General features: G+C 55.6%; 1 protein-coding gene across 1 annotated transcript in view; it reads right to left on the bottom strand.

Annotated features, from left to right (window-relative positions):
- SLIT1 (slit guidance ligand 1) overlaps positions 1–23,139 on the bottom strand; it is a 163,338-nt gene that overhangs the window by 56,443 nt on the left and 83,756 nt on the right. The window contains exons 5-8 of the mRNA XM_012767462.2: positions 3,237–3,308; positions 2,011–2,082; positions 1,316–1,387; positions 674–837 (exon numbers count right to left, since the gene is read on the bottom strand). Of these exons, the coding sequence (XP_012622916.1) occupies positions 674–837; positions 1,316–1,387; positions 2,011–2,082; positions 3,237–3,308 (380 nt within the window). The remainder of the gene's footprint in view (positions 1–673; positions 838–1,315; positions 1,388–2,010; positions 2,083–3,236; positions 3,309–23,139) is intronic.

Raw genomic sequence — 23,139 nt, 5'->3', positions numbered from 1 at the left:
AGCGCTTACTCTGTGATAAGGACCACATTTAAACCCTACGAGGAACATTCTGTTGCCATTACACAGGTGAGAAAACAGAGTCTTCACTATTAATTAATGTGTAGAAATTCTCACAGCCAGGAAGGAAGTGGGTGACCAGTGAGGAGGCTCTCACGGGACCCCAGGTGGAAGGCGAAGGGACAGGGGCTCTGGGGTTCACCAGGAACCAAGGTTAGAGGGACAGTTCAGTGATTTGTCAAGGTCACAGAGGTGAGGCCATGGGAGAAGGGGAGACGTGGACATAGCAGGGGCAAGGAGTGGGTGAGAGGCCATGAAGAAATGGGAGGAAGCACTGGACAGATACAGAAAGAGTAGAGGGTGGGACAGAAGGGGACTGTGAGTGGAGGAGACAGTGGAGGGAAGAGGGGGAAAGGACAGGAGTTAAGAAATGATAGGTAGAGAAAAGGCCGGGACAGGAGATGATGGGCGGGGCCAGGTTATGGGGGGGGCGGTCCAGAAGTGATGGGTGGAGACAGGAGGTGATGGGCGGGGTTCGGAGGTGGTGGGCGGGGACAGGAGGTTAATGTGGTTACAGGTGGCTATGGGAGGGAATAAAGAGGTAGGGACAGGAGGAAGAAATGGGTGAGGCAGGTGACACTGAGCAGTTGAAAGCTGGGCAGGGGCCTGCACCCACCTGAGCAGCTGAACTCGCTCTTCTGGACCTCAGCCACATTAAGGCCACGCAGGCTGGCGGGGCCCGAGCACTGGGTGAAGAGCCCGATGGTTGGCCGCTGCCTCAGCCACTGCGAGAGCCAGGCCAGGTGGCAGTCACAGAACAGGTGGTTGGAGTGCAAGCGGCTGCAGGAGGACAGGGTGGCTGTCAACCTCGCTGGCCCTTGCCCCGGGCCCCAGCCAGACAGCAGGAAACGCCCCACACCGGCAGGAGGCACCCCCAGTGCGGCGTTCAGCCCAAACACAATGTACGCTCAGAATGCGGCGGCTCAGCTCCAGCCTGGGAAGACCCACAGCACAGTGGCGACCCTGGCAGCGCCCCCCGCCCCCACTCCTGTGGCTAGCATGTGCCCAGCAAACATCAGTGGCTCTCATGAGCTCACAGGTTCACTGCCCCAAACCACTGGACTCATTTTCAAACACAAAAACAAATCATTTGTTTTCCAAGGAAAAATCACATGTCAATGACACTGCATGCCCTGCAATTTTAGATCACCTCCTCCCCCTCTAACTCCACTGAGGCCCCACCCTGGCTGGCCCCCGCCTGCAGGAGCCGTCACCTCTTCCCCTCCCGCTGTGCTGCCAGCTGCCCTGGCTGACTCACAAGGTCCGGAGCTTGGGCATGTGGTTGAAGCTGGACACGGGAATGGTGCTGATGTTGTTGTTGTTCAGGGTCCTAAAAGGGAGAAATCAGAGACCTTTAGCATCTGCCGGGCAGGAGATTACCTGGGACAGGGCCTCTGCTAATAACCGGGGAGGCTCTCACACCTCAAGGTGGACCAGCCCGGGGCTAGATTGGAAGGAGGCACGCGGAGGGGGTGAGCTACATGGAAGGGCACAAGACACGGACCCACCCTAGGGGAAGCCCTGAGCTGGAACAGTGACTGCGAGCTGACTGCACCCCTGCACACAGACTGCAAGTCTGGCAGGACAGGGGTGGGGGGATGTGGAGCAGGGAGAGGAGAGGATGTGTCCCAGGTTCGGGCTAGCTTGGAAGAAAGGCTGGGATGCAGACAGACCGAGGGAAAGGAGAAAGCATTCCAGCCTCGGGTGTCAGAAACCCCTAGAAGACACAGCTGCCCGCCCTGAGCTCCACCCGAGCAGGTTAAGCTTGGGGCGCACTGCTGCAGGCATCACCCCCGAGCTCCTGTCCTCCCCACCTGGTGGCAACTCTAGGAGAGTACGTCTGCTGCCTCCTGTGCTCCCCGGCTCCCGCTGCCTGGGCCCTGCACCCGGTCCCTGCTCCGTGGAGAGTAGGAGGGGTCTACACACACCCCTTCCTTCCCCACGTGTACTTACAGCACCTCCAGCCCCCGCAGAGCCCGGAAGGCCCCTTCCTCGATGCAGCTGATCTGGTTCTTGTCCAGCTGTCTGTGAAGCAAAGGAAGGTTGCAGAAAGGAGGGCACACTGCCTAGAACAGGGGTGTCCAAACATTTTGACCAAGCACTCCATTATTTTTTTTTAAATAAAGGCATAACTTCAATCATTTGTTATGTACATATGTGTCGATCCAAGTAGTAAATATTAACAAAAGCTTAATTTTTTCTTGTTTTCAGTTAAAACAATAAATATAAATACAAGTTACATTATATTCTTCTACCCAAGCTTACATATCCCTGGGGGAGGAAGCCCCCACCCCCCAAAACGCACACATTTTGGAGACCACCTAAAGGGTGCTGGCAGCTGAAAAATGAGAGTGTGTCACACGGGAGCAGGAGCAGCCAGAGCTGGCAAACAGACTGCAGCCTGCACGCCAGAGAGATGGACTAGAGGAGGCTACCTGGAGTGCTGCTTTCAGAAAAACTGAAGCTGCGACGTGAGCTCTGTGGGAAAGAATGCGGTGATAGATTACCAATGTCTGCCACGGGCATGGGAGGGGGTGTGTGTGACAAGCATGCCGGGATTTGCCATCCCTGCTGTAGTCAGATCTTAGGAAGGTGTAAGCCTGGACTAGATGACATTTGAATAATAATAATCCATTATATTTAAATAGCACCTGACAGAGTGCATTCATTTCTATATCTCATTTAAGCCTTGGAACAAGCCTGTGAGGCAGATATTATCATCCCCATTTTCCAGAACAGGATATCGAGGCTCAGTGAAGTTAGCTGACTTGCAGCAGCTTATACGATGTTTAACTAGAGGAGAAAATTTACACTCAGCTCTCCCCATCCAAAGAGGAGGTGGGCACTGCAGGACAAGGGCACAGAGACTGGGCCACGTGAACATGACCCGCACACCCTACAATTCTCAACACTCTTTCCAACCCAGCCCCCAAGACCCCCCTGTGAGCATTTGAGTGGCTCTCACACAAAATCACGCCTGAAGGGGAGGTAGATGCTGCCTGTTTCCTCCACCCCCAGGTTGTTCCAGAAGACCGTGCTGGCACCAGCCATCGGACAGCCCCGGTCAACCCTGGGCTGCCTGGACCACGCAGCTCTGGGAGACCCGAGAGACCCCAGAGGACGCTGCCAGAGGTGACCTGGAGGCCCTGTGCCCTTCTTCCTGCCAGGTTTGTACTCACAAGTTTTTGAGGTCTGTAGCTCCGCGGAAAGCCTTCCTGGGGACGGCCTGGATGGAATTCTCACTCAAGTCCCTGGGAGGGCAAAGCCAAAGGGAGAAGAAACACAAGTCAGAGAAGAGAGGCTTCAAGAGTGCCATGGCATGTCAGGGAGATATGAGCCAGATGGCACCTGGACCAGTCACTGCTGTCTCCTCACACCTGGGACAGTGCCTGGCACACAATGGCTACTCGGTAAGCTTTTGTTGGATGAATGGATGGATCTGGAGAGAGGCACACTGTCCTGGAGGGAGCTCAGTCCCCAGCCACCTCCCTTCTCTGGGCAGAGGGTTCAGCCAGAGGGAGAAGCCCGGGCCAGCTGTGCCCAGCCCAGCCAGCCCCCAGCCCTGCCCCCAGACCCACAGCGGTCAGCCCAGCCCCCACGGCATCATGGGGATGTGTCTGCCCCAAATTCCTGCGTTGAAACCTAATCCCCAAAGTGATGGTATTAAGAGGTGGGGCCTGTGGGAGTGATGAGGTCACTAGGGCTCCACACTTATAATGGAATCAGTGCCCTTAGGAAAGAGGCCCCAAGAGCTGCCTTGTCCCAGCCACCACGTGAGGACAGCGAGAAGGTGCCGTCTATGAGCCGGGAAGCAGCCTGGCCACACAGTGAACCTGCCAGCACCTTGACCTTGGACTTCCCACCTCCAGAACTGTGAGAAACAGATTGCTGTTGTCTATAGGCCTCTAGCATGTGGTCATCGTCATAGCAGCCTGAATGGACCAGGATCCGTATCAGGTGAGGTGCCTGGTTCTTTGGGGGTTTGGGGATCCCAGAGAGGAGGTGAGGGAAGTTGCTGGCAGCACGACTTCGGAGAGGAGGGCTGGGGAGAAGATGGGCACAGCCACCCGCCTTCTCCCTCCCTCTGGGAGTCAGGGAGTTGGGCGCACGTGCTGGGGGGGGCGGCCTGGAGACTCCCGCAGAGTCGGGGCAGTGGGGGACAGGTGGGAAGGCGGGACCCCCACTGGGACCCTCACAGTGGCCCCAGAGAGCCTGGGCCACACTTATATTTACTATTCCATCGAGTCCTCACCACAGCTCTGCAAGGAAGGGTTTTATTTCTATCGATTAGCTTATTGACTTCGACCTGACTTTGTTCCACAAAGGCTTTCATAGGGATTTACAAAACAGCAAGAGAGTGGGAGTGAAAAATAGGGCCAAGAGAATAATCAATTGCAGTGCTGAGAAAGCATGCACCCGGTGACCCGCACGCTGGCCGCGGCCGGGCTCTGAGCTTTGCGACAGAGAGCGGACACGAGAGAAATGGCCAGCACACGGCGTCCACAAGACACACATAAGTTTAAAAGGCTCCGTTTCTCAGGAGCACTGCTGTTTGGGCACTGAGACGAGACAAGAATTTTCCCAGAAGTCTTTATAAAAAATGACAGTGTGGCCTAATCAATAACACCAGATCCTTGTAATAAATGGGGTTCAAGTGTATGCTTCTTATAATAGCATCGAATCAATGTGCGGCTCAGAAAAGCCATTCTGTAAGGACTCTCGTCAGGAACTGAGTGGGGGTGGGGGAGGGCAGACCTGGGGCAGGCCCAGTCCGTGCAAAAGCACAGGCAGGACAGGCCTGGCTCAGAGCGCTGGGGACAGCAGAGGTGCTGGGAAGAGTGTCGGGGTAAAAGCCCCACAGGCTGGGGAAGGTGACAGGATAGACCAGAGAGGGCTGTGATTTGCTCTGAGGTACGGACGAATACGGAGGCCAGACACAGGCAGGCAGGTGCCTGGTGATGCTGATGCCAAGAACCGGTCACGAGAAGAGGGTCCCAAGGTGGGCGGGGAGCGGACCCCATGAGGAAAGTTCAGGCCCAGCCCAGCCAGCCCGCCCGCAGCAGGAAGCAGCTCCCACTGCTCAAATGACAGACGGAAATGCATCTGTGACCCCGGACAGGCCAGCCTCCAGGCCAGAGGGAAACAGCTAAGCCTTGGAAGTCTCAGGAACGGGCGGCGTGCTGGCAGCCAAGGGGGTGGTGGAAGAGCCAGTACTTGCTGAGGAGGACTAAGCTCAATTCCTGCTTCTGCTCTCGACCAGCCTCGGGCCTGGGGAAGTCAGGCTCCTGAGAGCTTCGGTGTCCTGTTTGTGAGACAGGCATAAGAACACCTACCACGCGGGTTTGGGGGAAGATTATGTGAGTTCCTGTATTTCAGCGTCTGAAAAAGAACCCCCATTTAGCAAACGCTGCCAGTCCATCCCTTCCCTCGCCGCTGCCAGGACCAGTCCCGGCCAACAGTTCCGGGGGCTGCTTCCAAACTCCCCACGAGGGGGCGCCATAAGCCTTCCCTGGACGCGGATGCCTTCGCCATGTCACAAACCAAAACAAAGCTAGCTATTTGCACTTTTTTCTTTTTTGGTCCCATTTGACTCTGTACCTGGCAAGCACTTGTGTCGTCTTTCCAGAACCTCTCTGCAATAACGTTTCTCAAGTGCATTGCACCCAGTCTGCGTGGAGACTGCAGAAGCACCACCTACACCTTCCCCATCACATTTGCTGGGGCCCCGAGCTCCTTTAGCTCCCTCAAGCCCAGTCATTTGTGCCCCATCCTGCTTCCATGGTGGCCTCGCCACAGCCCTGAAGGGGCAGAATGGCTGGGGGTGTCAGGGCAGGGTGAGACATCCTGAGAGAGGCCATCCTGCACAGGGAGGGTCCACAGCTGGAAGGACAAACAGCAAAGCCTGGAGCCGCTGGTGGTCTGCTCCTAGCCAGGAGGATGGGAGGGCACTGAGCCCTGGGGGCAGACAGGGGCTCAGGAGGGCACCATGACAGATGTCCAGAACAAGGGCTCAGAGGCCAGGCAGGGAGAGGGCTGGGGAGATGACACAGGGCTGGGGACAGGTTCTGAGGGTGAGGACGGATCCCAGATTTCTGACAGGCACCCAGGGGATGCCAATGCTGCTGGTCCAGGGGACACAGACAGAGAGGCCAGGGTGTAGCGGAGAAAGCCCCAGCTGAGTGACACAGTAGAGACCTGGGTTCAACAAGCCCTGGCTCATCTACTTAAATTGTGGCGTCTTGGGCAAATCACTTAACCTGTCTGGCCTCCGTTTTCTCATCTGCAAAACGGGGATGGAAAGTGGCCATTACTTTGCAGGATCTGATGTGAGGGCACTGTATGCTCTCACCTCTCCCTGCTACTCCACCTATGCTGACATTCCCTCAGTTACCCAGACCCCTCCTGCCACAGGACCTTTGCACTTGCTGGTGCCTCTGCCTGGAATGTCCTTCCCCCACTCTTCACCCAGTAAACTCCTATTCATCCTTCACATCTCAGTCCCTAGACACCTCCCCTGAGCGCTGACCAGGCTGCTCCCTCTGCCACAGGCTGTTTCCCTTCCCAGAACCAAGTCAGTACTGTAATATAAAATCAGTGTATTGAATGTAATGAAATACTGATTTTTGATTTATATCCATTTTACCCCTACAAACCATAATTTCTTGAGGGCAGACACTTTTTTGCTCTGCATCATACTCCAGGGCCTGGCACATTGCTGGGGCTTGGTAATTTTTTGCTGAATTGAAAGAAAGTGGATCCTTACCTGATTCTCCTGCTCCAAGCCCTCTGCACTGTCCTGGTCCAAACGAGGAGTTAGGACAGGCTGCGTGGCTGAGCAGGGGACAGGGCCTCCAGGCCACACGGGCTGTGCAGCACCAGACCACAGCCTGCACCTGTGTCCTGGGGTGCTTGTCCCGGCTCCGCCTGACTGGGCTGACGACCCCACACTTATTTAATCGATGTTCTATCAACTGTGCCTCTCCCCTCACGCGTCCTGACGGGTACGGGTACGCGTGATCAGACACCTCCAGGTGGCTCCAGGGAGCACCAGCAGCCTCAGCAGGGAAGTCTGGGCAGCCACTGAGGAAGGAGAGTGACTGTCCCGGGACCCCACAGGAAGATGAGCTGGAGCCCCTGAGAGTCCACTCTGCGGGGCTCAGGGTAAGGGTCCCTCAGGCAGAGACACCCCTGGACCCCACCACCCCAGATCAAGGGCCCGAAGAGGCAAGCTCTACAGCAGCAGCCCCTGCTAGGTCCGGGAGCAGGCGGCCACCCCGGCCCCCTCCCAAGAGAAGGGGCAGCCAAGCCCCAGCCCTGCGTGGCGCCATCCCAGGCACGCTGCTCCTGCACGCTCTGCCAATCCCCCAGCCTCTGCCAGGGCCGGGGCAGCCGGGGTCAGGACCCCATGTTCTCACTGCTAATCCCCCTTCACGCTCTAACCTGATTGGTCCCCGCGGCAGACGGGCCTCTAAGGGGATTAGCGGGCCGGGGAGGGGCGATGGGGGGCTGGGCACCAGCCAAGGCTGGACTTGCTCTGGCTTCCTGCCGCCCGCTTGGCCACCCCACTGCAGAGCACACAGAGGGGCCGGGCAGCCTGTCCTGTTCCCTCGGCCCCTGCAGCCTGATGGGTGACCCGCAGCCTTCCCAACACAGGCCTAACCAGGAACAAGGCAGAGGACTATTGGTCCTGGAGGGGACAAGTGTGCCCACGTACCTACTGAGTGGCCTCATGCAACGTTTCTAAGCCCTCGAGCCTCAGTCTCCTGGTAAAATGGGAATACCTATGACACAGTGTGGTGGGAGCGTGGTGCTCTTGGCCAGGCTGGCAGAGTCGGCTGTCAGGGCTCACACTTTGTAACAGTCTTTTGGCTCTGGGGGAAGGAGAAGAGGGCAGGGCCTGGGAATCAGAGGCCGAGGCTCAAGGCCACCAACCCACTGTGTGACCTCGGGCAAGACGGCAGTTGGCTCCCGTGGCTGCACTGCTGCTGACCTCCCAGGGCCGGTGAGACGATCAGATTGCAGCTGTGCGCGTCACAGGCCTGCGTGCCGGCTGGTGGCTGGCGCCCAGCACGGCAGCCTCCCACTGCAGTTACGAGTGAGCCACTGCTGGGACCCCGGTGCAGACGGCGCAGCGAGTCCCAGGCAGCTGGTGGAGCAGCAGCAGCGGCACCTGGACGTTTGTCAGAAAAGCTCATTTCTGGGCTCCACGTACTGAATCAGAGATCCCTAAGTGGTTCAAATGCATATTAAAGTTTGAGAAATGCTACGTCTGGCAGAGGGAAGGTGTCCCCAGCTAGGGCTAAAGCAAACTGGGTTGCAGCCCCTGTGCCTGGCCAGGATTTCAAAGCAAGGGTCAGAGGTGCTCCTCCTAATCTTTGGGGCCTGGGTGGGACAGACTTGGACACGGGCGCCCTAGCGGGTGGACAGAGGGAAGAGCCGCCAGTGGCCCCTCAGACGGGCACCCCAACGCCCACCTTCACAGGGAACAGAGGAGGTGCTCCTGGGGCGGGGAGCAGAGACTGGCCACTGTATTTGCCCCAGAGGCCCACCCTGCGTTCCTGCTGGGATGGGGCAGAGGGACTCTGTCCAGCTCTGCTCAGCACAGAGGCCACAGGAGCAGGCTGTGGTGCTGGCCGGCGTGAGGGAGATCAGCAGCCGGGGTCAGGGCCAGGAGTCAGGAGTCAGGAGTCACAGGTCTGGCTCCCTGCCCAGCCCAGGGGATGGCAGACAGACTCCTAAGGGCTGCTCTGTATCCCAGGTCCCCACTGCAGGACGGCCCTGGGCGGGATGCAGGGACACACACCCTCCTCCAAGGTGCTCCTGGGATCTGGCTGGACTGTCCCTCCCTTGTCTCTCTGCCTGCTCTTCAAGCCACCCCTTAAAGCCTATGCTTCCAGGCCTAGGAGGGGAACTAATTCTGCAATCACCCCTCCCTGCCTGCTCTCCCAGTCCACGGTATGACATTCAAGTGGCCCAGATCTGCCCTGTGTGGACAGGCATGCCGCGTGTGTGTGCCCGTCTCCAGGTCGGGATTACGTCTAATTCACCTTCAGGGTGGATTCCTGAGGGCACTTGATGATGAGGAGCCGACCGCACTGCCTCGGGCTCTGACCCCAACGCGGAGACCAGGGCTTTGGCCACTCTAAGTCTCAGGTGCTCCCAGGAAATGCAAACAGAAAGCTTATCAGTCGGCTGATTCTCAGTGTGAAGGAGTTTGTTTCATCTTTCCAGAAGTCAAGTTCGACTAGGGGCAAGGGTGAAGGTGCAGACGGGACCAGGGCGTAGTGTCAGAGGGACACGCTGGTGGAGTGAAGGGGGAACTGGTCGTGTCTGCCACTCCTCCCCCTTGTGCAAACATAGGAGAGGGACCTGCGCTGTTTGCCCCTCCCCTGGGCCTGGCTGCGCCCCGTGGGTGGGGAGTTCCCCATGCGAGTCCCGTGTGCTCTCCTGACCCCTCTGCTGCCCGACCGCCTGCCTCGGAGTCAGGCCAGCTGGAGAGAGCAGGGGCCCTCAGGTCAGCCAGCTGCCCCAAAGGATGTCCCCGTGGGAGCAGTAGCTAGTCTAGGAGAGGCACCCCATGGCCTGGGCTTAACACCAAGCTCAGCACCACTGGCTGCCTCATTGGGCCTCAGTTTCCCCTTCTGTAATGTAAACTTACAAGAGGAGACTGGCACACGGTAGGTGACAACCAACTGTATTGTCAGGAAGGCTTCACACTGCCACGACGATCTGCCGAGCAGTCCAGCTCTGTGACCCTCAAAAAAGTACTGGCCCTCTCCTCCCCGACCTCTAAGGTGGTTATAAGACTTCAAGCTCACCTGTGCTGCAGCTTTAAAATGCTGAACCACCAACATTGTCCCAGGGAACTCGCGATGTCCAAACTCCCGCTGGTGGTGCTGGGGACTGACACGGCGGACGCGGACGGTGGTGGGTCTGAGTTTTGCCCCTACTTCACTCTACCTATGTTTCCCGAGCACCCGGTGCGTGCCAGGCCCTGTCAGCTGGAGACGCCCCTCCCCTGCCCACCTCAAAGCAGCGAGCCCACACGTGGCGCCCCTCCCTTCCAGCGCCGCCAGAGTTAATGTTGCAGAAACCTCATTAGGAGGAGACACTCTCGGCCCTGGATGGCCGCACAATAAAACCGCCCAGGGTAACATTTCCTTGAAGCGCTGTTTGTCATGCAGCTGCGAGCATCCGGTCCCACAATAGAGACATCGGAGAGGCCACCCCCAGGACGGGCACTGCTCCGGAAAAGCGGCTCAGAGGCTGCAGTCCCACTCAGCAGTGAGGGCTCGGCTCAGGGACACACTGGAAACAGAGCAGCTCTGTCCTTCAATTCTGCCGATGGGCAGTAAGTGGCAGGCTAGGGTCCCAGCCACCGGGGCAAGAGCACGGGAGTGGGCAGTAACGGTGGGGGGAGGGGGCAGGGAAACGCGGCCCCTCTTCACGTGGATGCCAGGGCAGGGCCTGTGGCCACCAGGCGCTGAGCATCGAGCCGGAGGAAGCCCGGGTGCTCTGCTGAGTCCGGGGCAGCGGTGCAGTGGGGGAGGCGGGTGTCTGTTCGGGCACCTACACCTACCGAGCGGTTAGGACCAGTAACTTCGGACATGCAATGGCAGCCCAGGCAGGGGAGGTGGTGCAGAAGGACAAAGAACCAAAGAATAGAGGAAAGGACATGAGCTTTGGAGCCAGACAACCCTGGGTCTGACTCCAAGCTCCGCCACTTGCTCCTGTGTGACCTTGGGCAAGTTACTAAACCTCTCAGAGTCTGGCTGCTCATGCCTAACAGGAGGGTTAACCACGTCTCCCTCTTGCTGGGTTGTGAGGACTAAAGAACAACATGTGCCACTTTTATAAGCACAAAGCAGGCGGGGCTAACCCATGCTGTTAGGAGTTGGGATTGTGGTTACCCCTGAGGGTGGCATCAGTGACCGGAAGACGGTACGAGGGCTTCTGGGTGCTCCTGGCGTTTTACTACTCGATCTGGTGCTGGTTACTCGAGTATGTCCATTTTGTGCACACTGGGCAGGCTGCATGCAGATGGGTGTACTTTTCTGTATCTGTGCTACACTTCAACTAAAGCGACACGGGAAGCACAGCTCCCCGCGCCTGGTGCCTTGCAGCATTGGACAGACGCCCATGCCCTCCCTGCCCGGTCCCAGCGAGGGAGACACACCCCCAGGGACGCCAGGCTCACAACCGTAAGCGGTGGGCAAAGTCCCAGGCTGAGAGGAAGCTGCATGGGGAGAGTGTGGCAGAAACACTCCCCACCCCAAAGTGGCGAGGGGCGGGACCTCCTTGCGACCCGGTTGAGGCGAGGTGGGAGAACGGGCGCTGTGGGGCGGGAGCATCTGAGCATGCCAGGTGAAGATGCTGTAAGTTTTCCAGGGCCCTAACACCGCAGTGCGGGTCCGGGTCTGCACCTCCCTAAAGGACGGGTGCGGTGCCCTGATCCAGGGACCAGACCTACGGGTCAAGCTGGGTGGGCAGAGGGGCTGGGGCCACACGGGCAAGGACCTTGAGGGGCCAGGGCAGGAGTGGGGGCAACGGGCCACGGAACAGCCTTCGCAGCAGGTCGGATGCCTTTTCTGCTTTGTTGCAGTTTTAAGGGTACCTTATAGAATAAGAAAACAGAAATCAGAGGAAGAGTAAAAAAATAAAGACAGAAATGGGTAGAAATATCAAACGAGAGACAGAATCACATCCTACAATGCCTTTTGCATCTGCTACGAATGGGGCCTGGCTTCTCACAGCCTGGGGGGAATGTGGGTGGAAACCGAGGACCCACGCAATTTGCCAAGTCTGCAGATTGAAAAGCTTGGGAGAGGCACAGCTTTTCCTGGGTTCAAAACCAAGCATGGAGGCCACCCGTGAGTCTCCATAACGAGATGGCTACGTGAGGGAACAGCAGTGCCCTCACCAGCATGGACAGGGGAGGCCCTAGGACACAAGGTCACCCCTTTGAGTCACTTCTCTGAAGCCAAGTCACAGATTGGCCAATCCTCCAAAGAATCAACTTACTAAATTTCTTTGTTTCCTTGAACAATTTGGTTTTAGTTGAGCGCTTTCCCATTTGTCTTCACAACGGCCGCCTTAAGGACAGCTGGGTCGCCCCAGCCCCAGCTTCCTGCAGTTGCAGGGAGAGGCGGCAGGGAGAGGCGGCAGGGGCAGGCGACAGGGAGGGGCTGTGGTGGGCTCACTGCAGCACAAACACCAGGAGCTGGGGCAGAGACAGATGAACAGTTCTTAAAATGCTGTGATAAAGACAAAATGCTAACCAGTTAACTCACACCCAATAGTTAAAAGAACGAAGTCAATTTGACAAATTGGTCATTTGACAAATTGGCCATTCAGTGAATTGACTTTTGGAAAATTGGCTTTTAGCAAAATGACATTTGGTAAATTGGTCTGCTTCTGCCATCGCAATGCATTTCACAGGGAAGTGACTCATATGCTCCCAGGCCAGCTCATGGCCTGGTACCCAAGCTCAGGAGAAGTCATTCTGCAGAGGAGCTGACCCACCGGCCAGTACACTGCTCTCTGCTGGGCTGGCTCAAGCCGGGTGGACTTTAAGTATTTTGAGGAGTTCACCTGTGCACAGCAGCAGGCGTCCTTCATGCACACCATTTTCCTCAGCTAAGCTCATCTAGACTCTGAGCGGCAGACTCTTTGGACTCTCCCTGATAAGGACCAGGGGCAGACTGGGCTCGGGCTGGGCAGGATCCAGTGTGGACTGGGAAAAGGGAGAACGGAGAAGAGCAACAGGGCGGGCGAGTGGAACCCAGGCTGTGCTGGGGGAAGGGGCTGTGCTCAGGGAAGTGCCTGGGTGCAGTGGCTGCCAGTCCGAGCCCCCCGTGGAGAAGCTGGGAGCCCTGGTGGTGCGGCAGGACAGCTAATGTCAGGCAGATGTCTGACTTGAAGTCGTGACAGCAGCAGCCTGCCAAGGAGTCCATCAGAGCATCACTGAGTCCCTGGGGCATTTCCACTTCCCTCTTCCTTGGCCCTCAAGAGTGAAATGGGGCCTATTTCTTTTACCAAATACCATGCACTATTGTCCCCCAATCTCCTGCAAAGCAGTCTGGCCCTGTCTGAGTCTTGGCCTGAGGGTTTCTCAGAAAGAAAGGGGAGCAGGAGGAATTGGAATGGCAAGAGGGCAGCCTGCCCAGCACCCCTGCAGCCCCTGATGGCCCCTCCACATGTGCCCACAGCCACACCTGAAGGAAGTCAGGCCCTAACGACCTCCCAGGCAGGCAGAAACACAGAGCCCTGTCTTTTACAGAATCAAGGAAGGTTTCCAGTTGGCTGGGGGTGACCTGCCACAGCAACAATAGCCTAGAGGAACCTCAGGGAGCCACAAGGAGTCGCTGTCTGAGGAGCTGTCCGTGGTCCTGAACCCCTCAGGCGGCTCTTCCTCTGCTCAGGGTTAAAGACCCACCTTGGACCCCAGCCACCCTCAGCCTTGCCTATCTGGCCCACACACCAGTCCTTGTCCATTCAGCTCTTCTTGTCTTTTCCCCAAGCCCACAGGGAGTCCCACTCATAGCACCCAGAGGGTCAGGAGAGCACCGTACTGCCCCAAGGGACCCAGCCTTAGACTCTCAGGAGGGGCATGTGCTGAGCACCGTCCACATCACTAAGCTACTTGCAGATGAGGAGAGGCTTGATCCTGCCCCCTTCTCCAGAACTCACATGTCCCCCTGCCTGGCCACGATCCGAGCACAGAGAGGTGCTGAGAAGGCATGTGGGGCTCCCCCAAATCCTTGCACAACAGCTGTTCACCTTAATTCTTAGGACCTCAGTGATCTTCACTGACTCCTATGTAGCACACAATTGCTATTAGCAGTGATGGTGATGATGACAGCTGCATTTATGGAGCATTTACTATGCACCTGGCACTGTGCTAGGTATTTTATATGTTTCATGTGCATTATCTTATTTAACCCTTAGAACCCTTATTCAAGCCTTTTGAGATAAATACTGTCAGCACTCTGATGGGGGACATTGATAGTGGGAGAGACCGTGCATGGGAGGGGCAGGGAGTGCACGGGAACTCTCTGTGCTTTCCATTCAATTTTGCTGTGAACCTAAAACAGCTCGAAAACATGGTCTACTTTTCCAAAAGCACTCTCACCATGCCTACTCTCCAGATGATGTGACCGAGGCACAGTAAGTTTCCCAGGCTTTCTGACTGCAGAGCCCACAAGCTAACCCATGATACCACAGCAGCGCCACACACCAGAGTCATCAAAGTGAAGGGCGGGTGGGTGGGGAGGCTTCTAGAAGCACACATGTCAGCGGTGACACTTGATAGATGAACTTAGAGGGAGGAGGTGAAAACCTAAAAAGCAGAGTGGGATCGTGAGCACTCACAATGTTGACACTGAGTCATCAAGGAAAGGTTAAATCATGTTCGGGACCCTCTGTTTCAGAACTTAGATAATTGTGTAATAAATTTGAGACATGTTCTCATCAAAAATGGCATAAGGTTGGTATGTTTCCCCTGAGCATCGAGCTGCGGGGAGAGCAGAAGTCAGCCCCTGTCTGAGACGAGCACTGTCTGGGGACTTGTCCTTGCCACCCTGGATTCCTACAAGTGTCTCAGGAACTGTCACTCCTACCAAACCCGCACAGGCTTGAAAGACAAAGAGGTAAATGTTGGCACCCTGTGGTGAGGGGCTGATCAGAAAATCAGAAGGCTAACAGAGGCAGCAGCATTTGAGACTGTGTCCCCAGGGCCTCCAAGAATCAAGGGCGTCACAGTGGGGGCCGCCTGGGGGGACGATCCAAGGCCATCAGCCCCTGGATCCCCCCAGACTCTCTGCACACCCCCGGGCCACCTCCCAAGACACCCCACCCCCACCAGAATGAGTGACACCAGGGCTTCAGGTCTTGACCTGCTTATGGAAATAATGGCTGACTCTGCAAAACCTGGACACAGAGGATGCCCAGACTCCTGGTGTGGCGGCTGTGCCAGCCTCGGGCAGAGACGGGCAGAGGGTGGGGGGCTCTGACCATAGTGTGAATATCAGAACTGTGTCCGGGGCCCAGGAACCTTCATCTTCACACGCTGATTCTCTAAAATGGATGGAAACATTCTCCAACCTCTAGAGACTGGCTCTAGCGCTGTGCTCTCCCCCAGGGAAGGGTTGATGCTGCCAGGCACCCTGCTGTCCCATGCCATCGCCTTCGCCCCAGACCAGGGGCCCCACCTGTGGGCTGCAGAGCTGCAAGGGCCACACAGCTGTGCAGTATCTGTGTGTTCTCACGCACCCCTCGCATCGCCTGCAGGCTGAATGAGAGTTACGGCAACCTCAGGCTCTGGTGCCTGCTCGAGCCCGCTGACCACTGCTCTCAGCTGCTGCACCAAGCACCAGGCCAGAGGGTGGTAACACCCCCAGATCTGATTCCAACCTGGGGAGCTCAAGGCCTCTCCCCTAAGCATGTGCTCCAGCTCAGCCTTGCCAGGGCTGTGCGCTGGGGGGATTGAGTCTTGATGGGCCTAGTCAATACGTCCCATTTTCATCTTCCTTAGTTTGAGAACAAAGCCAGGTTGGAGAAGCAGCAGCGTAAACTAGAGCCTTGCTACTCAAAGTGAGGTAATACAACATGCAGTTTGCGTGTTTACAGACAGAATCTCAGGCCCCACCCCAGACCCACTGAATCAGAGTGTGCATTTAACAAGGCGACTTGTACGCGCATGTGAGTGGCACAGACTGGATAGAGCAGTGGCTCCCAAATTTGGCTGCACACTGGAACCACCTGGGGAACTTTAGAAAATACTGATGCCTGGGCCCCACCCCAGACGCTCTGATTTTGTTGATGAGGGGTGGAGCCTGGGTGCTGGGAGTCTTCCAAGCTCCCCAGGGAATTCCAACGGTTTTGAGCCCTTATTCTACACATGTGTTTTCTAACCCTGTCATCTCTGCCCCTCAAGCCTCTCACTGCATCCTTCCCCACCCGGTACCTCCTTCTCCAACCCTTTCTCTTGGAGTATTTCCAATGCCCTGAGATGACTGATGCTGACTAGGTGTTGAGGAAATTGAGCCTGGAAGAGTAGTTCATACTACATGGTGAATGATTGACACCCTAATTTCCGTGAGGTATGTCAGAAGTCCTGACTCTGCCTACTCCATCACTGGTGACATCTGATCAGTCTGGGAATGTAAGCGACACTCTCTGGGCAGAGAGGGATTTCCTGGTCACCCTATATTAGTCTTTTCTATCCAGCTAAACGTACTATACAGGAAAGAGCTATTTATAGCACAGGTGAAAGTTTGCTACTAAATTCAGAGAGTTGAGCAAAGACACCGGTGTGCTTACCTGTGCAGGTGTGCCTGACTTTCTGTGTCCTGCTGACATTTTTGGTAGGAGGAAGAATGAAGGGAGAGGGAGTGAGTGGATGGGGCAGCTTCAGAAGCCAGAATCTGGGGTCTGGGGTTGACGCTGTGGGTGGCAGGATCGGAGGTGACCACGTCCATGGAAGGGTAGAGCGCCATGTCTGCCACGCCTTGACAGTGACTCTGATGTCAATGTCCCTGCACAAATACCCTCCCCTCACCCTCATGGCTGCCACTGGGAGGGTCCCCAGGCCACAGGAGGGAAAAGGCTGAACCAAGTTTGTCTATCAGATGAGCAGTGGGACCCCGAACAGAAGCCAGGGTCCCAGGCCACACACTCCCAGCCTGCCAGCACTTGGGCTGCACCTGGGCAGAAACTGCAGGAAAGCAACGCGGCAGCCCTGTGGGGGCAGCAGCCACGTCCCAGGCACGGGTGCTGCCACGTGACATAGCCTTCCAATGTGAAGGCAAGGGAGCCGAGACAGAGAGAAATGGAGACAGAGGCAGAGCCCAGAGACTCATAAAGAGAAATACGCAACAACAGAGAGCCAGACAAAAAGACACGGGAGAAGCCAAGACCCCCATGGTTGGGGATGAGGCTCTGAGGTGGGAAACCCAGGGCACTTGGCTTTCTGCAGCAGGGAGTGGTGGCAGCGAGTCCCTGTCACACCTGACAGCCAGCTAAGGTGCAAATGAAAAGAACACAGCATGGGACGGCTGGGGCCCTCTGCGCCAGGACGCTGGGCTCCGCCACCCCTGAGTCTCTCTTCCTCTCCGGGCTGGCCCGGCAGAGAGGTAATTTGCCCACGGCTGGAGGTGTCAGACTCTGATGATGAATGTGAAGCCCGCAGGTGACCTGCCACAGGGCTGCATCCTGCCTAAGCCTGGGCAGAGGTAGGAATGGAGTTCTGGAGGCTGCAGCCTCATCCCATAATTGCATCCCCGTGATGGGGAGGGAGCCCCATTCTCACTCATGACTGGGGAAGTGAGGCTTCTGGCAGGGGTAGGCAGGGGTAGGCGGGGGTAGGCAGGGCTGCAGTCCTGGCCGCACAGCAGGAGGTGAGCCAGGAAGCCCCACCTGCCCCCAGCTGCTCCCCATTGCTGGCCTCACTGCCCACGCCCGCCCACATTAGGTCAGCAGCGGCACCAGACAGTCGTGGCAGCGCCAGCCCCTCACAGGAGTGTGAACCCCACTGCGACTGCAAGTGCAGATTGCACGCTCCCCGTGAGAACCCAAGGACTAATGATCCCTGGGACTAATGATCCCCACGGTGGGGGACACTGGGGAATATGGTCCATGCTCTCCCTTGTACACCAAAACCCAACAACAATTTTATTTGTTTTTATTTCAGCATATCATGGGGGTACAAATGTTTAGGTTACGTATATTGCCTTTGCCCCACCTGAGTCAGAGCTTCAAGCGTGTCCATCCCCCAGACGGTGTGCACCACACCCATTAGGTCCAACAAGCATTTTATGTGTTGTAAGTTAAGAGCAGAAATTCTGGAGCCACACTGTCTGGGTCTGAATCCTGGCTCTGCTTCTTACCAGCTGGGCAACTCTGAGCTTGTTACCTAACCTCTCTGTGCCTCACTTTCTTCTTACTGTGTAAAATGGGAATAACAGATAATAACAGCATGGGGCTGTTGTGAGGATTCAATGAGCAAATATGTGACAAGCACTCAGCTTGTCCCCTCCCTGCTGCTCGCCCAGCCCTCTGTGCGCTAGGGGCTGGGGCAGAGCAGCGACCAAGGAAGGCAAGGGAGCGCCATGCTTCCATGGGTTTCCATCCCGGTGGGGGCAGACAACCATCCAGATGATTTCAGAGGTGGGTGAGTGTCGTGAAGGACAGAGAACAGGACCAGGATGGGGAGGGAGAGGGAAGGCGAGGGCTACTGCAGCCAGCGGGGGAGGGGCCTCCCTGTCTGTCCCAGGAGAGACCCAACGACAAGAAGGAGGGAGCCGTGCAGAGTCCTGGGAAGAGCATCGCAGGCAGGGGACCCGCAGCTGCCAAGGCCGTGAGGTAGGGATGAGCTCGAAGTGTCAGGGAACAGAAGGCAGCTGTGGCTGGAGCCGTGGACAGGGACTGGGCCGTGAGGGCCTCAGTGGTGTGGCCAGGGTGTTGCCGGGTGTCGGGCAGGACAGCAGCAGGCTCTAGCTGGCATTCTTCCAAGAGAACCGACTTCCGGGGGGTGACTGAGTGATGGGGGTGTTGAATGGGGTGGCGAAAGCAGCAGGTGATCCCTCTGGACGACTCTAGGAGGCAGCTGGTTTAGGGCGAGGACACTGAGGCTCAGAGAGCAGGACAGGATGAAGAGGGTGTGAGGGGAGCCCCCAAGGCTGCCGCTCATGGCGTGCTCGTCCACGCCAGGCTCATGCTTGGTGCTTCCAAGGAACAGGTGAAATCTCGAGCCGAAGGGGGTTCTGCTGGTGCTGGGGCAAGGGGGGAGCCGGGCCACTGACCCCAAAGCCCATGCCTGGCGGTGGAGGCAGCCCGCTGCTAGCGCAGGCCGGTCTCGGCACCAGCCCGCTGCCCCAGCGCCAGGAGGGGGCTGCCCAGCATCGCAGCTAGTAGAACAACAACTTCGTGACGTGTTGGAAATCATGGCACCTCCTTGTCCTAATAAATCTTCATCCTACCAAAATTCACTCTGCTTTGATGTAAGTCTGTCACCTATCCTCATACCAAGAATTTGTCTATTGCAGAAGGCAAGCACTATGGATTCAAAGCACAAATTTACTTTTATTTTTTCCACATCACATGAACTTCGCAACCACATCGGAAAACCAATCAGCGAGAGTCTGCCTAGACATGTTGCATGAGGGCAAGGGCTTCTCCTGATGTCTTTCCAGGGAGCTGGCCAGGCTCCTGGGAGCTCACCTGGGTTTGCCTCACTATATACCCGAGATCAGGGCCTAGCCTCTGTGAAGTCACCCTTGAACTTGTGGATTTGTAATTATTACCATCTGGCAGAAAAGATAACTTCATGGGCTTCTATTGCCCCGTAGGACATTAACCAACTTTGCATTTAACTTTGTAATTTTATTTCCGTGTCTTCTTTCATTGAGTGTAAGCTCTCAGCCCCTCAAATTCTCTTTGAAACAACTTTGCCATCCTGCTGGTTCCCTCATTAGTGAGTTAAATAAATCTTTGGCACATATCTCTTTAAATTTTTATAACAGTTATGTTTCTAACATTTTTACAATTACACTTTGACAGTCTTTTCAATCTTCGTTATGCAGATGGGGGCACCGGGGCTGAGAAGCCAGTGAGCTAGCCGAAGCGCACAGAGCCAGCAAGGGCACGGGCAGGATCCGGACGCTGCTCAGCCCGACGCCAAGCCCGCAGGCTAACTGCCCTTGCAGTCCCCAAGTGGCAAGAGGCATTAGAAACCATCTGAGCAGGGCCAGCGCAGTGGCTCACACCTGTAATCCTAGCACTCTTGGAGGCCGAGGAAGGAGGATTGTTTGAGCTCAGGAGTTCGAGACCAGCCTGAGCAAGAGTGAGACACTGTCTCTGCTAAAAAACAAATAAACTAAAATAGCCAAACAACTAAAAATATATAGAAAAATTAGCCAGGCATGGTGGCACATGCCTGTAGTCCCAGCTACTCGGGAGGCTGAGGCAGGAGGATCGCTTGAGCCCAGGAGTCTGAGGTTGCTGTGAGCTAAGCTGACACCATGGCACTCTAGCTCAGGCAACAGAGCGAGATTCTGTCTTAAAAAAAAAAAATGATCCGAGCAAACTCTCATATTTTACAGGAGAGAGCTAACTCTGAGACAGAGAGTGGTGAGAAGTCTTGCTCATGATCACACACTGGTAGAGGACAAAGGGCAACTTTGGCTGAAAAGATGTTTCTCCGTTAAATATTGCCTCATCTTCTTACATTTATCTCAGGCCTCTGCTCAATCCAGGCCACCCACAAGGAGCAAGAAAGAGGGACTCCCACTCAGTGACATCCGTGAAATGAGGGCATGCCTTCACTTGCGTGCTGACAGTGAGGCATCTCTGGCCGAGTCACTCTTGAGAGTGTCAGGCAGGCTTCTGCACCGGAGGCCCCGCAGGCTCTGAAGGTGCAAGGCTGGGCTGCCCGGGTCTGCGCCTGCCCTAAAACCCTGCAGATTTTCCATATGTGCATGGTGCATTCGCTTCTCAAAGGGATCTGCAACTCCAAAAAGGTTACCTACCCTGCTTCGAGAGATTATTCTAGAAGGCCCCTGTTGGAAGCAAATGAGCTACCCGAGAAGGGAAATGCATTCATCTCCAAGCACTCGCATAGATTAGCTGCTGAGATGGGCCCATGTATTTGTAAATATGAGAGCAACGCAATTCAAAAGTCAGCCTACGGGGCATTGCACTGGTCAGGCACCAGACAGGCTTAGAAGCCTTGAGAGTGCGTGTGAGAGGCCCAGGCCCAGACACACACCCACCCACGTGAATCCCATCCCTGGTGGCACTAGGGCAGCCGAGGGCCAGAGGGGCTCACCCAGCCCCTGTGTGATTGTCCCCATGGCAAGTCAGCCCACCGAAGCAGGGACACTGTCTGCTTTGTTCCGATCATCCCCAGCCCCTGGAAGAGAGCCTGGTATGCAGCAGATCCTCAATAAATATTTGTTGACTGAATGAAAATTGTCCAGGAGGAAAGAAACATGTCACTGGCTGATGATCCCTATAAAAGCCATCCCAAGGGCAAGACCCAAAAATAATAATAAAAATAATAGCAACTAACACTTGCGGAGCCCTCTGCTGTGTGCCGGGCTCTGTGCTAAGTGCTTCACATGCTTCCCCATGTTCATTCCTCACATCTCTGCCAGGCCACCGTATAGGTATTGTTGGCTCCATTTCACACGAGGACAGCCAGGTTCAGAGAGGTTCAGTAATTTGCCCAAGGTCACACAGCTGGGGAGTCCAGTCTACAACCTGGGTTGAGTCTGCATTAATCCACATGTTAGCCACTGCATAAGACAACCAACACTGCCCTCCCTGATTCGTGGGAGCAGAAAAAAAAGCCCGAGCAAAGAGAAAGAAACTGTTGGAAGGGGAGGGGGCAGTGCAGAAGGCAGAAGACGTAAGCTGCGTTGCAAAGCTCTGCTGTGATGGCGTTGTGAGCCCCTGGGAAGGTAGTGGAAAGGGGGAAGGGGACAAGTAGCAAGATGTGTGTCCCCCCTACCAGGGGCTGCAGGTGTTCCCAACCAAAATCCATCCTACTCTTTCCTTCCTACTAGAACTGTGATTTGATTTGGCCAACCATGTGCCCGGGTCAAAATTACATTTCCTATTTCCCTTGCATCTAAGCATGGTCAAGAAGATGTAAGCAGAAGTTGGACAAAAAAGCTTCCAGAAAATCTTTGTGAATGAGGCTGATTCAGCTGATAGAGGTACCCTTTTATCCTTCCGTCCTTACTTTCCTCCTTCTCCCTGCCTAGAACCCACATGAGATGGCAGGCATATCAGCAGCCACATTGAACCATGAGGTGACCTTGAGGATGGAGGACAGAGCTTAAGAATGATGGAGCAAAAGCTAGAAGGATCCTGGGACTCTGACTCCCAGCTGACTCTGGAGCTGTCATACTTTTTAAATGTGAGAGAGGAAACACCCATATCTTAGTTTAAGCAATCCCAATTCCCACTGGGACAGAAGTTAACTTTGAGGGGGGACCAGCAGAGATGTGCGGCGCTCAGCACTACACCTGCACAAACGTCACCTTGCCAAGGCAGTGGAGGGTGTGCAAGCTTTGACATCTGTGGCCGTGACCACCGCAGAGAAGCAGAGTCCTGGGATGAGGGGAATATGCCTCCTTCCCACCCTAGATTCTCTCAGGACACGTGACAAAAGGGTGGCAGGAGGACACAGTAAGAAGTGATGTTAAAATGTGCAGATGCCAGAGAAGCTGGAAACTGCAAAGATGGGGGGTTTCAGAAGGTGACAGCAGCCACCTGGGAGAGGGCTGCTCCAGTGCTGAGACTGCCATTCGATTTGCAGAAAGGCAGCTGGGTTACTATGCCCCTAGAGAATCCCCTCCATCCTATCTAGAAGAAACATCAAGATCCCAAAATTCTGTTAATCTATGGGAATAATTCAAGGTAGCAAGTTCCAGAGCTAGTGCTGGAGCCAGAACTTCCAGGGGCACAGTCGGGCCATAGGGGACCTTTCTGGGGAATTAGAAAAAGGCACCCCTTCTTCAAGATACTTCCGTTTATTTGGAAATTATCAAAAGTAATATGCAAATATACATCTATGATGGGAATGGTGTCCCTTAGAGGTGGCACTCTTGGGCAGTGCACAGCCTGCACAACTGTACCCAGTGAGCTGTATAGCTGCTTCATCCCACCACACAGGCATCGACTGCATGGCTCCAACACTGGCTGGATGCTGTGCTCTTAAGGATGTACCAGCCTTACTGAGTGATGATTATGTGAGGCCATGTGCACCCCTATTAGGAAGGCAGGAGGGATACCCACCCTAAAAAAAAGGATGCAATGTCAAGTTTGGGGACCCGAGTTAAATGATATTCATAAAGAAAATGCAGCCGTGTGGAGCAGGTGACAGTGCTCTAGGACCAGAAATTGCCTGGTCTGGTAAGCATGAGTGCCGCGGGAGAAGTCAGAGTCTAGTAAGAACCTGTGGAACACATCAGCCTACGACTAAGTGAATGGGGCCATGAATATCTGTGAATTTTATTATGATTGATTAAAGCTACTTTATGTCATTTTATTGGTTTACACTTTTTTCCTTGGGGGAAA

The sequence above is a fragment of the Microcebus murinus genome, chromosome 14 (genome assembly GCF_040939455.1).
Source record: "Microcebus murinus isolate Inina chromosome 14, M.murinus_Inina_mat1.0, whole genome shotgun sequence".
Lineage (NCBI taxonomy): Eukaryota > Metazoa > Chordata > Mammalia > Primates > Cheirogaleidae > Microcebus > Microcebus murinus.
This window is presented reverse-complemented; position numbering and strand designations above follow the sequence as displayed.